Source organism: Manis javanica, chromosome 8, assembly GCF_040802235.1.
Source record: "Manis javanica isolate MJ-LG chromosome 8, MJ_LKY, whole genome shotgun sequence".
NCBI classification, from domain to species: Eukaryota; Metazoa; Chordata; class Mammalia; order Pholidota; family Manidae; genus Manis; species Manis javanica.
In genome coordinates, this window is record NC_133163.1 from 107,608,572 (window position 1) to 107,622,906 (window position 14,335).

The window sequence follows — 14,335 nt, forward strand, 5'->3', positions numbered from 1 at the left end:
TGAGGACACGGATGCGTGACTCAACCTTATGTATAAGCACATGTCCCAACATCTTAATGGCCATCAAAATAGGAAAGATTTAACAGGAGGGTATGAGAACCTCTCTCTTAGAGAAGGGCCTTAAAGGTTACCAAAACATTTCTGAACAATGTGTTGAATAGAGGAGACTAAAACTGTGGTTTAGTTTCCTGAAAAGAATTCCTGACAAGCTTATTTATTACAAGGCCCTTGATATCGCTGAGGGTAAGTGGAAAAAAAAAAGACAAGTGTTTCCAATATGTATGTGGCTTTGTGCATTAATTTATTTGTTATCTTTGAGAGGGAAAAGGGGAAAGAAGCCCAATCACAATCCTGGGTTGTCAGGGCCCAGCCAAGCCCTCAGGACTGAGTGAGCTTCCAGAAGTGGCTTCATATTCCCCCAGGTTTCCTAAGGTTATCAAGTCTTTTTGTGGGCATGCCTTGTAACAAGTCCATAAGAATAACAGTTTCTTGTGGGGGATGACACAGAACAAACAGGCAGCACAAGAAGGTGTTGGGGGCATTTTTCAGGTCTGCTCTCTTGCCCTCCCGTGCGTGGGCTTAGCTGATTTTACGTCGGCCCTTGCTTGGGAGAAGGTGCCTGTTGTCGCCATCTGAGCCAGAGCCGCGGGTTCCTCTGAAAGGACTAAGCGCCTGGGGAGAGTGACACAGTGTAGCTGCAGAGAGGGGAGGCCTTTCCAGAACGGTGCTCCCCAGAGGTGCCACCGACTCCTTCCTGGGAATCTCTCCTGTGCTTCTATTTAAATATTCAAACAGACAAGTGGTTTCCTCCTCCCACCCCCACCCCCATCCCACGCCAGAAAGCCACCAGGTTTAACAATGATAACCTCTACACAGCTAACACTCATTCAGCACAAGTTGGCAAGACCTCCTTCTAAGTTAACATTTGCTCCCTTGCCAATTTGCCCCTTCTTCCTACCTGTTTTTTTAAACAAATGGGAACCTGGACAATATCTTCTGTGTTGATATTATATTTTTTTCCACTTACCCTCAGCGATATCAGGGGCTTTGTAATAAACCTCCAGATCCCGGTGACTGGGCACAGATGTGGGATTAAATGGCCACTATCCTGCCAACCACCTAGCATTTGCCGAGGTTCCTTGTTCCAGTCCCACTGTCAAAGGCCACGTTAGTGCAGGTGTCCTACGTGGCTTCCACATAGGCGTCCAAAGCCACGGGTGTGCTGGACCAACTAAGGGAATGTGATTTATAACCTCTGTGAAGCTATGAATCTAGTAATACTGATTTGTTTATTCCATTTTTATTGTCTTACAGTAGGAATGATTAAGCACTTTACATGCATTTCCTGGTTCTACTACATGACAACTGTGTGTGGTAGGTAATGTGATCACCCATTCTCCAGGTGAAGGGACTGAGAGTGCACACAGCTATCTGTCTAAAGGCACACAGCTTGTGAGCAGTGGAACACTTTAGCTTTGTTTCCTTGCCCGTTGGGAAGCTCTTTATGTTCCCAACAGACTTTTCTTTCTGAAACTAGTGTGTCAGATCTGAACTTACAAGGTGAGACATATGCTGGATGGACACCTATCTATGCAAACACACACACACAGCGCTGGTCCCTAGCCTTGGTCTGACAAGCTCCCATCCCTGCCTCCCCTCGGGGGCACAGCATTTCTTTGAGCCCACATGGTCAGCGACTAGGCTGGACGTCGCTGCAGGCTCCGACCATGTCTGTGGGCATTACTCCTCCCTTGGGGCCACTAGGGAGCATGAGCTAATTGTATTAACAAGCGGCACCTGGTATTTATTCACTTTTACACAAATCCTGGGTTGTATATGAATGAACTTAACTTGGGAAATGCAGGCTGGGATCTCAGTTGTTTGATAAAGACCCTTCCCTGGGGTTTGCCGAACTCTGGCAGGAGCAGCCCTAGGGGCGCCTGTTTGCTGCCACTCGGCTACCCCCTGGCAGACTCAGGCGCCCTCATCGCAGGTTACCAACCGAGAGGAAGTGGCAAAGGTCCTCCAGTACCTTCTGTAAATTGGATGTATATGCCTGGGATTGGAAGGACAGAGACCTCCCGGGCTCCTGGAATCAGCGAGTTTAGCTCCACACAGGGCAGGGGCTGGAGGGGGTCTCTGTTCCTGGCAGCTCAGGAGTGCTTGAGTTGGGGTACCTTTTACCCTGCTTAGAATATAAAATACAAAACCAACTGCATGTCTCTGAAAACAAACCCGGGGGAGCCGTGTGGTAAAAGAAATTAGGCAACTCAGGCTCACGAGATCAGTAACATGTAGGAGAAGAAGGGCAGGGACCTACTCCTGAGAAACAAGCTGAGCGAGCCAGGCCGACAGACCCCGGGACTGTTTCGAGGCACTCACGCTCCAGCAGGAATGGGGCTCAGGCCAGGCTGGTTTCAGGTTCCTCCTTGCTGCACAGATAAATGGCCAACAGAAACATTATCCAAGCAGTTTCACATCAAAGGCTAAATGGCAAGCTGATCTTCCTTTTAATCTGTCCAATGACCAAGTGAGAATTAGACAAAGTACCTGTTTAGGAAGAGGGCTCCCCGCGGTTCCGGCGCAGACTTTCCCATGTTCTCATTCCCAGCGGGGCTCCGCCGTGTAAGACATTCAGGGTGGCACCGAGAGCCAGATCACACACAGCCTGCGGGTCTTACAGCCACCCCACAGAGAGCCTGAACCAAGTGCTGACTATAAAGGACCAAAATGCGGAGAATCGGAGCAGCGCTCACCCCTCGCTCCTGGTTTGAGGATTCAGATGTGCCCTTCCTCCAGGAGGCCTCCCTGGAAACCCAGCAGAAATCCTATTCTAGGAAGTCACAGTCTATGTGATGGCCTCAGTACTGGGTGATAAACAACAAATTCTCGTGCTCTATGGAGACAGATGATCAGCAAAGCAACAAGTCTTTTTTTTTTACTTTTACTTTTTGTAGTTGTTTGAGTTGTGTGTGTTCCGACCAACTGAAGAAAAATGCCATCCATGACGTTATTTAATCCTCACACCACTTTGTGAGACAGGCAGGGCAGGAATGGTCATCTTGATCCCACCCAGGAGGGAACGGAGGCCCCAGAAGGTGTGCTTTACCCAAAGACACACAACTGTAAATGACGGATGAGGAATTCCACCTGAGGATTCCTCGTCACTTTCCTGGTTGTTTATTCTTGTGTTCCCTGTACAGGGAGCCACCACTTTTATGCTCATGTCATAGCCCAGTCACCTGAGCCTGATTCCAGTCCCCTATCTTCAATTGCCTGCTGGAGATTTCTCAGGATATCTGTCACCCCAAAAGTTACATGTCTAAAGCCTGAAGTCAAGATCATTCCCCAAAACTTTGTTCTGTGTTTCTGGTTCCTCATCTGCACTGCCATTTCTTCATGGAAAGAAGTGTCCATGGTTTGGAAACTTAAACTCATTTATTTTTCATTCTTTCATATTCATTCATCAAGTTCTAGTGACTTCTCCACTCGATTGTTTCCTTCCTCTCCATCCCCATGATCCGAGCTAGTATCACATCAAACTCATCTCATCATCAGTCTGTTTCTCCTTCCATCCACACTGGTCCAAACAGTATGCTCTAACCACTGCTTCATCACTCGCCAACTTGAAGAACACTGGAGACTCCCTGTTTTCTATTACATGGTACATGTAATTTTTATACAGTGCCATGGAACACTGGCTGACCCCTACCCCGGCCCTCAGCTATCTGACCAAATGCCGGTATGCAGTGGCTGCTCTAGCCGCCCCTCTCCTCACTATCACCTGAGTGTGCTCTGGCCTCGCCTTTGTACCTTTGCAGATTACCCCCTAGACAAGAAATGCCTTCTTGCTCCCTTGCCCATTGAAATTACATTCCTTCCTGAAGACCAGTTCAAAACTCACCTCTTCTACTAACTTCTCTCTTTGATTGTCCTCTTTTCTTGGGTGTTTTCCTGTCTTACTATACAGTCCAGTACATTCAGTTTAGTTTTGTTCTTTATTCCCTATAATATTCTTGTCCTTTATTATCTTAACAGTCATGTAAAAGAATGAGATCAATAAGAATGCTCTGAGGATGTTTTGAAGGAAATGTTGCAATGGAAATCTCAGGGGTTAACAGTAAAACAAGAGCATAAATATGTAGTGCTGGTGAAAGATGACTGATGAGTATCTACGTATTAGTTTCATTAATGACATTTGTGACACCCTCTTAATTTGCCTTTTTGTCGGGATCATAAAGGGGTAAGGTTGAGGAATTTTATGTTTCAAAGAACCACTGAGTTACGTCTGCCTTATTCCAGATTCCTGCTAACTATAAGCTCTACAATGGCACCTTCCAGAAGACATTTAAATGATTATGCCCATCTCCATCTCATTTTCTTCCTGAGAGGGGCCTCAAGGTAATGAACCAAGGGGTAGATTTGCAGGGAGCCCACACCTGATATTTCAGAGTTCAGCCCAGGGCCCTGAGGACTGTAGTTTCCCAGGCTCAGTTTGTTTCTCTGAGGGATAAGGTATCAGCAGTCAGAGCCACGAAGTCCAGTCCAGACCAACACATTCTCCCCAAGTCTGATTTCCTCCATGGCTAAGTCATCTTTTTTGTTTTTGTCTCTCTTGACCAGGACTTGGGTGGAGGTGGATGTGCAGATCTAAAGGGTGGAAACCACTCCCCAAAAGCTCAACTCTGAGAACAGGGAGAGAGGGCAAAACAAGTTCCCACTGGTAGTACAGTCACCCTTTATAGCTTCCCTTTTACAGCTGCAAAAATATTACATCAGGCTGTCAGCTTTTGATTTCACTTCAGTAAATAAAAACAAAGCTACTTGTAAATGCAACCAATGATGTGAGCTCTCATCACACAGTCCATGTTTGTGAGAATAAAGCCCTAAAAACTCCTTCACATTTTAGCTTTCATGGAGGCTATTTTGAATGAAAATTGTTGTTTCATACATTTGTGGTTATACTTGTTTGCTACACAAAACTGTGCACACAGATTTTAAAGTGTCAGAACATAAGGGTCTTATTTGCCTTCGTGCACTTTGCAAAAACACTTTCCCAGAGTATTTCTGCTCAACAACCAGAGAGGACACCACAGCTGAAAGCCCAGCAGCTGAGAGAAGGACCCAGATGTACCAGGTATGGTGCAAAGACTTATAAACACAGCCAGATAATCCCAAGGAGTACACAATATAAATGCTTTATTGCTAGCACAGAGGTTTCTTTTTATGTAAATTAAAAGAAATAAATCTTCATTTTCACATTCTATACTGCAGTTTAAAGGTAACTAGCTGGTTAATGGATATGTTCAGTTGGGCACTCGCTATAAGAGGAGAGCATGACATTTACATGGAAGAACTCAGAAATGTGGCATCTCTCAAGGGATCGGGCCACTGAATGCACTGTTGTTGGTGAATAACAGCAAGAAGAGATTTCTTTAAAACATCACAGATAGACAAGGGTTATAAATAGAAAACCAGTATGGTTAGAAAGCAGAAAACCATTAAATACAGAGGCTATATATGTGTTGACCATATTCCATATAGTCTAGGTTATGTTTGGTATTTTTAAATAAATGATCTTTATGTAGGTTAGAGGCTGGATTGAATCTGGCAGCTGGAAAGAGGGAAGATGGAAAGGAAGCTGCCACTGCCTGCACCAGACAGGTGGAGTCACCAGGAAGCAGAAGAGGCGTGTGTGGCTGGGAGGACAGGGAGGTGGGCTGCTTCACGCCTCCCCCTCTGGAGGATGAGAGGCAAGCTTGTCCAGGAGGACGAGCCACGGGGTGTGACAGAGGAGCTCTGAGGAGCATGACAATCATGGCACAATGGAATTCTCTGCAAATGGAAAGGGAAACCTCCAGGCGTGGATAGGCCAAAGTACCACCCATGGCACCGGGAGCAGCAGAGCCGGTGCAGTGTGGGCGGGAGGCAGAAGCTGCGGATTCCAAGTTCAGAGATCATTCACTTCCTAAGAACTGCCAGCCAGTATTGCAAACGGAATTATTTCTGCAAGGCACCCAGCTTCACCTTTTTCTGAATTCTTGAGCCTACTCAATTCAATCTTTGGTTGATTTTAAAGATAAACTTTGGAAAAGATCTTATCAATATATGAAAAACCACCCACCCTCTGCTTTATTCCAGAGCCGTCATGAAGGAAGTCCACGCACACACCCCCTCCAAAGCCGTGAGCTCTGTGAAGACCTCCAGAGCGCCATCTTCCTGAGCTTTACCCAGCCATGCTGTTCATGGATGTAAGAAAACCAGGCTCCATCAGGAGTATCCCAAGCCCTTATTTCCTCGCCCATCTGCAGTGTGCCAGCTCTCAGCATTTTCAGTCCAGTCTGGCTCTAACTGAAACCATTTCTTGTTTTGCTTTGAAGAAATGGATAACATGAAATGGTAATTTGGCTGCAAAACCTTGGAAAATTGTTCCAGACCCAAACATCTGCCCCAAATGAGCTCAGCTGAGATCTCCTTGGAGGAGCAGGAAGGGGTGGGTGAGTGGAGAGCGCCGGGAAGGAGACAGGGAAGACCCTGGAAAGGCTACCTTTCCTCATGAGGAAAGTTCCCGTGACAAAAGGCATCAGATAATGCAGCTCCCTTCTTCAACCTCTCACCCCAGAAGGAGATACTGGATGTGCCCAATAGCTACTCCGATCACCTTCATCCCGCCTTCCCCAATATTTGGTATCATTAAGGAGATCCCTTGCAGAGTGCTAAGAAACTGTGCCCAGCTGGCTTGCTTTAGTTATGCCATGCCCAGCCCAGCCTACATGTTATCATTTAAGTCTTTAAATAAGGACTGAGTATCCGCTTTGGATTCCTGCGAGCCAAGCCCTACGGGGAATGCGGAGAGGGGGAGTCGTGCAGGCTGGCCTTCATCTTCCTTGTTGGCCTTTTCTTAGGAGTTCTTCTGGGGGATCTTCACTGTCACAGTCTTCACTTCGGAGTACTCTCGCAAGCCGAATTCTCCCCTGAAAAGAGAAAATGGGCAGTGTCAGACACCTGAGGCCCCAGCAGCCCAGCCTGAGGCAGTGAGAGTCCTGGGAAGGGGCAGTTTGTCAATTGCTAAGAGCAGGACAGCCCAGCCGTCATCTTCTGAGGAGCAGAGAAAGCGGTCATGCCACTGCTTCTTCAAGGTAAAGGATAATTTGTCCTCACGATTTTGCAGAGAGGCAAGGATTGCCAACCACTCAGGGGGGCAGGCCTGGGGTTTAGCCAGGCCCAAGCCCCGGTCTCTAATGCCGCATGAGTCCCACAGGCGCAGTGGCTCTTCAAGACAACAGTGAGCTTTCCTTTGCTAAACCTGGTTCCTGCCGCGGGTGCCCTCTGCTGTGTCTGTGCTCTGGCTGCCTTTCTAGAGATCTAGTCCGCTGTAACGGAAGAAAACCATGAGATTCGCAGGCGAGGGTGCTTTCTGTTTGGTGTTCCAAATTCCTTTTTATTGGTCTTTAGATTTGATACATGGAAATCAGTACACAAAGGCCAGCCACGGAAGAGCACGAGCCACCTCAACGCCTCAGAATGTAAGCCCAAATTGATACTGCCCACTACCCCACAGAGGTGGGGAGGCCAGGGAATCACAATTTCTGACTGACAAAGAACTGAGAGGTGGTAGTATGCTGTTCTACCAAGACTCCTTGGGCCACTCCCCTCCTGGCTCACGGAACCCTCAGGGACCTCAGTCACAGACCAAGGACTGCCAGTCACTCGGTAAACGTGCATGGAGCCCTTCCCAAGGGCAGCATTATGGGGCCCAGGCTCCAGGGAGCGTGCAGGGGGTTGGGCCTGGGCAGGAGGGGGGGGAGCTGGGTCACCCGTCTAGGTGCTGACAGGAGATGCAGGCCTTCCCAGCACCCAGAACACCTGAGAGGCAGTCCTGGCTGCTGCTTTGAGGACGCTGGGGTGCAGCAGGGCCTGGTTGCTGCAACGCACCCCTCCTTTACTGCTCTTTATTCCCTTCACATTTTCCCATCAATTTAATTGCTTTTTTCCTCCTATTATCTCTTTCATGTAAAATCAAGCACCTTCACCTAGTTTTTAAAATTTTAAGTGATTGAACTTTGCTTCCATCTATCTTTGTAAAGTCTCCCCTCTGTGAAGCTTTTCCTGGTGCCCTCAGCAGAGGAGCTCCCCGTCCTCTGTGGCCACAGAGCACCTGGTCCCTGCCTCTGTCCCCATGTGGTCACACGGGCAGGGGCTGCCTGAGCATCCCTGCCTCCCTCACCGAGGGTTAGCTCACCCATTGTGCTGTCTGCCTTCCACCCAGCCACGTGCAGAGCCTACAGCATCAGGCTCAAAGAAAGCACCTGATGACTGGCAGAAAGGGAAGGCAGGCTTCTTCCCATCGTCCCGCCCCAGCTCTCACACCATCTGTACCAGGAGAATATCAGCAACACTTAGAGATATATTTGAACGAGAAAGGATTAAGGAAGGCTGTCTTTTAAATTAGTCATGTATAGGAGATACAAAGCCCACTGTAACTGTGCTTGGCAATCAAGACCTCCCGTCAATGGCTCATTCTGCTTCCTTCTGGGAATCCCCGGGCTCTCAACAAGGCTTCCGTCGCTTTGCCAGCAGTTCCTCTGGGCACCAAGGCACCTGAGTTGACATGCTCTCCCCGCCCTGTGCCAGGACACGAGAAGGCAGCCAAGGAGAGGCTGGGGCAAGCGTGCTGTGTTCTTATCTGCACTGGCCATCTTGCTCACAGGAATGAGAAGGCTAAACTTGGGTGGGCCGCACTCAGCATAAAGTTCCCTCATTAGCTCCATCCAGGCTCTGAGTCTTTTTAATACCAGCTCAGCTCTGGCTCTCTGTGGAAAATTTCCTGCCCTTGGGCAATTGTGAAAGTATCTCTTCCTCACAGACATCATCTGCCGCCTGTTTGAAGTGAGGTTACTCCCTTTTGTTTCCTGGCTTGTGCACACACTTGGGGCAGACCCTGACCCACTTTCAGATCTCTCGCTAGGTTGTGAGAAATATAAAGAAGTACACAGTCAGAAGCCTGGCGGTGCGGTTGCTTTCGAGTGGGCATGTGTGCCCTGTAGTCTTTGGGTGGGCGATGCAATGGAAAACCTTGAAGGATTGGAGGTCTCCTCCCCAGGGTTCCAGGCCACCATCTGTCCACACAGCCTGCTCTGAGACAGAGGCATGGACTCAGACTGCCATAAAAAGGACACTGGAGCTGGAGGTCAGCAGACATAGGAGTGCCAGCTGGGCTCTGCCACTCACTGGCTGGATGACTCCAGTGGAGCCCAGTCACCTCTCAGGCAGCAGTTCCTGAACCTCAGCAAATACAAGGCTCACCCGAGGAGCTTGCTTAGTTGTGGATTCCTGAGCACCCCAAGGGTGACACTTGTGTGCAAAAGCAGGCGTAGTGTTACTGCAATGCCCTATTCCCAGTGCAAGGCTACTTTCACACTCAGCACATGCAGAAGCACATACTCCAGCATCTCAGCCAGACGAGGGTTTATTTCCTAAGATGAACCACACATGGCATGCCTTCGGGTCAGATGAGATGTTAGCTTTTGGTGTCTCTCAGCCAGCCGTTGTAGGAAATCACTAAGATTCGCCCATAAAACAAATGGGGGTTTCTGTTTAGGGTGTATGTTTTCCTGCCCTTTTCTTTGGCTTAGAGCACCATTTCTCAGAGCAGGGTCTCCAGACCACCTGCATCTCAGTCATTCCAGAAGCTTGTTAAAAAATGCAGATCCTGGGCCCTAGCTCAAATCTACTAAATCAGAATCACTGAGTGAGTCCCCAGATAGTCATGCTTAGCAAGTCCCTTCCCCCAGTCTGCAGGTGACCTTCCATGCACATGCATGCTACACATGTACATATGTGCACAGCACACATGCACACCCGAGAAGCCCTTACAGTATCTTAATAATGCTTCTCATCTCCTAAGTCTGTGTCTTTAGTTTTTAAAATGCTGAGGTTCATAGCTTTCTTCCCACCCCTTTGGTTTGTGACAATATTTTATAGTTTGGGCTGTATGACCTCTTGTCTCAGTGGAGCAGAAAGGAGGAAGCAAGGAAAAGGGCGGGAAGAGTGAAACAGAGAATGGGCTGGAGAGGCGGAACTGAGAGGAACTCAGACCAAGTCCCCGACCCTGGGACTCAGAGGCCAGTGCGTCAGGCAACCTGCAGAGGGCAGCTCTCTCCACAGCTCTCTGCAGGGGAGAACTCAGGGGTTTCCACAGCTGTCCCTGGAGCCTTTTTCCCAAAGCACTACTTCCCTTCTCTGTTCCTGTTAGAGGTGGGCAGGGAGGTGTCAGGGGCCAAAGCTTCCTGGAGCTTGCAGGCCATGACAGAATCAGTTCCGTCCGGATGGAGGGTTTAGCGGAGTTTCTAGGACTATAATCAATGAGAAGTAAGGAGGCTGGAAGACCACTTTCTCAAGGTTTGCAGACACTCTGCTGGGACCTGGACAGGGCAAGCCCTTCTAACTGAAGCATTTTCTACCACTCCAGGTCATTCAAAGAAGAGAAAACATGTCTGGGGCAAGTTTAAAGAGCCATGTAATTTAAATTTAGACAAGATGAAGTGAGACTCATCAAAGAGCACTATTTCCTCACCATTTTTTAACTGCCCTGGGAAGGCCAATCACAACAGTGCCGGTAAGCCAAGCTGAGAGCAGCTGTTCTCCAGTCTCTTGGGCCATGGTTCCGTGTGGTCCTGACGCAGCCAGATGGTGTGCTGGACCACCCTTCCAGGCAAGGGGCATGTTTCTGATAGTAACAGACTGGACCTGGAGGATGTCACATGTCTGAATCCTGGCAGGAAGTGAGCCCATGTGAGAGTCCAGGCCTAGCCTGGGATGAGGCTCCATCAACCAGCCATTATGTATTGCAAGCATATCTTATGCCATGAACCACTCTTTTAAAGATGTATAACAAAACAGTCAGTGGAGTAGCATTCCCAGAACCAGTGAGACTGCCCCAGCATTCAAGAGACAAGGAAAGCACAAACACAGAAGCAGGAAATGAAATAACAAGTCAAATGCATCTTGAAAAATGGAAGCAGAAAGTTAAGGCCATATGCAAGCTAATTAGAGAGAGCTGGAGTGCATGAAGACTTTATAAAAGCCAAAGGAATACTACCAACTGAGCAGACAGGATCCAGGTTGGTTATGGGTTCTGGCTGTACAGCAACGGAGAGGTACTGAAGGCCAGAAGCAAAGGCTCAAGCCAGAGCAGCTTCTTCCTGGCATCCCCAGTGGTAAACCCTAAGTCAGTGATACTAGCTGGAATTTAGAGAAAACCATGCCACACTTTTAATGTAATATGCTGAATAAGAAAAAGAAGCCTCACCCACACGGCACTCATCTACTTGATCAGCAGTGATGGCAGCAGCTACCGCTTTCTGAAGGTTTGCAGATACTGTGCTGGATGTTTGGCCCACTTATTACTAAACTCAATCCTCATGGCCACTCTGGGTTGGGTGCTATAATGATTCCCATTTTATAGATGAGGAAACAGGCTTAGTGAGATTAAGTAATTTGTCCAAGGTTGCCCAGGTATGAAGCAGGAGAGCCAGGATACATCATCTAAATAGTGTGGGTCTAGAAACTCTGCTCTTGGTTTCAAAGCTATACGTACTCCATGGCTGGGAGCTGTAAATTACCAGCTGAAGTATCTGGAGCATGTAAATCTTCTGTGCTAGTCTTATGGGCTTACTGTACTTTCCCCCAAACACCACACTTATTTCTGCCACAAAGCTTTTACTCACCCTTCTCCTACTGCTACCTTGCTTTGCCCTGAAAAAATATTCCTCTCTCTCCATCTACCCAAATGTTCCTCTCCTTTAAAAGCCAATTCAAAAATCCAACATTAGTTCATATCTACAGGTTTCCCAGACTTCTTCTACTTCCAATGATCTCCTTCATCCCTGAACTCCTCTATTATTTCAGTCTTCCATGGAATTCTGATTCTTTCAATGCTGCATATATCATTTATCCGACAAAATTTTAAGTGCCCTGATTAGCTCTATTTTCCCCCACAAACCAAGCACGTTCTTTGCACATAGTATATGCTCCATACTTGTTAGTAGATCAATTGTGAAACTAAGCATTTGCTCAACAAAGGAATGCATTCAGCAATGGCAGAGGGAATGGGCATGGAAGATGCTTCTCTTGGGTGTCATGGGATTTAGGAAACATGGATCCAGTTCCTTTCGAAATGAAGGAAAACTTTTTTTGGATGGGGGGCTTTGCTAGCTCAGGAAGACCCTGCCTACCATTCATCCTGTGAATGTGACTCAAAAAATCCATTTATATATGAAGCCTGAAAATAAGATCCCTCTTGAGTCTAGTTTTAATCTGTGACAGTCCCATTTTTCAAGTCTTTAGCATCTCAGGACTCTGCCCAGTTCTGATCCCGTCCCTGAACAGTCCCTGCACCTGGCCCCCAGGCTTCCTTGGCTGAACACCATGGGAACTAGGTGCATTTGGAGCCACGGAAACCCAGATCTGCCACTTAACTAGCTATCTAACTAGCCTAACCCCTTAGTTCATCATCTAAACCACTGTCATATGAAGATAAGTATATCCAACTCATTTAATCATTGTGAAAATCAAGGAAGACAAGGTTAGGAAATAATTTAGCATAAAGTCCTACATAGAGAGCAGGCATTTAATTAACGGCATCTATTATTATTGTTAAATCCTCCTAATATGTCTTCTTCCTCTAGTCTCTCTTAAGGCATCGTCTATATGCCAGGAATTTTGGCCTTAAAAACATTAGTACCTCCTCAGCTCCCACAGAATGCCCTTTAAAAGCCCTTTGAGATTGGGTTTAAACCAACCCATTCACTTGTATCTTCAGCAAGTCCCCTCCATTCATCGTGTGCCTAAACCCTGCCACCCCAGACTCAAAGGAGCTATGGGGGCTGAGCAGGTGACATGAGTGAGTGAACTGGGTATGTGTAAAATGAATGACAGCCAATATTCAGCCCCCGAAGCAACAGGAGTGGCAGGGAGTATGGTGACTTGCACAGCTCACAGCTGCAGCAATTTTGCTGTGGTGGAATGGAAATCAAGACATCTCGATTTTATTTAAAGCCTCCTCATTTTTGAGTGTTACAGATGTTGAAATACTATGAGGCAAAACAAAATATTTCTGCAAGCCAAATTTGGCCTTTGGGCTGGTAGTTTGTGACCTGTAAGCACATGAAAGTCTGTTTTGTTTCCCGAGAGCTCTGCACTTCTCGTGCCTTCGTGTCTTTGTCCTGGCTGGTCTCTCTGCCTGGAGTGCCTGCGCCTAAAAAACTGAAACGTTATCTCCTCTGAGAAGTCTTCTCTGACCCCATCAGGCAAAATTAATTGACTTCTCCTCTGTACTTAAGATGTCTGGCATACTTCTATATTAAAATAGCCCTTATTATATGGAATGACTGGTACATTAATTTTTCTCAGTTCCTATGTAAGGAAATTGTGTCTATTCATCTTGGTACCGTGCAACACAGTGCTTTGCTTATGGAGGAATGTGCTCAACAAAGTGTTGGTTCAACAAATGAATGAGAGTCAGAGAATTAAATGATTTTGAGAGTATTCCTCTGCGCTGATATTCGCTAGTCCTGTTTCTCTGCAGGTACCAGCAACTTTGGACACTTACATTTCTCTCCCATTGCCAGACATCTTGAATCCCCCAAAGGGGCTCTGGGCATTTAAGGCATTGTAACAATTGATCCTGAAAGAAGAAAACAGTATTGTGAGTTAGGGTGAATCTGACTTGCATAGAAATAATCTCACTGGAGTGATATTTCTTTTAAACGTTTTATTTTTAATTCCTTTTTTTTCCAGATGCAGTATTTATAATTTAAAACTTACATTGCTATCATGATCCAGCCAGTCAGGAGTGACTCCCCTCTCAGGGTGCAGCCACTTGCGACCTTCTCCATCCCCCCAGAGGCTATGTGCTGCTTCACCCCAGCTCCGGGGTCTCACAGGGCCCTGACCCCACTAGCGGAATATAGCCAACAAGGAGACTGATCTTACCAAACAGTCCCAGCTTGCATTGCAGAAGACACTGTGAGGGCCTTGTTGATGTCATTAGTAAAGACAGCCGCTACGAGTCCAAAGTCTGAGTTATTGGCTCTTTCGATAACTTCATCCATAGTCTTAAACCTCAGAATTTCCTGAACGGGGCCAAAGATCTGCAACAAAATTATTCGACCCAATGTGGTTGCTTTGCCATCCCTTTAGCTGCTTTTTGTGTTTCAAAGCAAGTTTACTCTGCCTTCATTATTTAAGTGACATTTATGCTTAGCAGCTTAAAACTGTAAAATATCCCAAACTTTGCCAGAATAAGATTACAGAAGAATCTAACCTTAGGGTC

General features: G+C 47.1%; 1 protein-coding gene across 1 annotated transcript in view; it reads right to left on the reverse strand.

Annotated features, from left to right (window-relative positions):
* Window positions 1–5,182: 5,182 nt before the first annotated feature.
* ALDH1A2 (aldehyde dehydrogenase 1 family member A2) overlaps window positions 5,183–14,335 on the reverse strand; it is a 95,793-nt gene continuing 86,640 nt past the window's right edge. The window contains exons 12-14 of the mRNA XM_037021060.2: window positions 13,996–14,153; window positions 13,613–13,687; window positions 5,183–6,974 (exon numbers count right to left, since the gene is read on the reverse strand). Coding sequence (XP_036876955.1) covers window positions 6,902–6,974; window positions 13,613–13,687; window positions 13,996–14,153 — 306 coding nt within the window. The 3' untranslated portion in view covers window positions 5,183–6,901. The remainder of the gene's footprint in view (window positions 6,975–13,612; window positions 13,688–13,995; window positions 14,154–14,335) is intronic.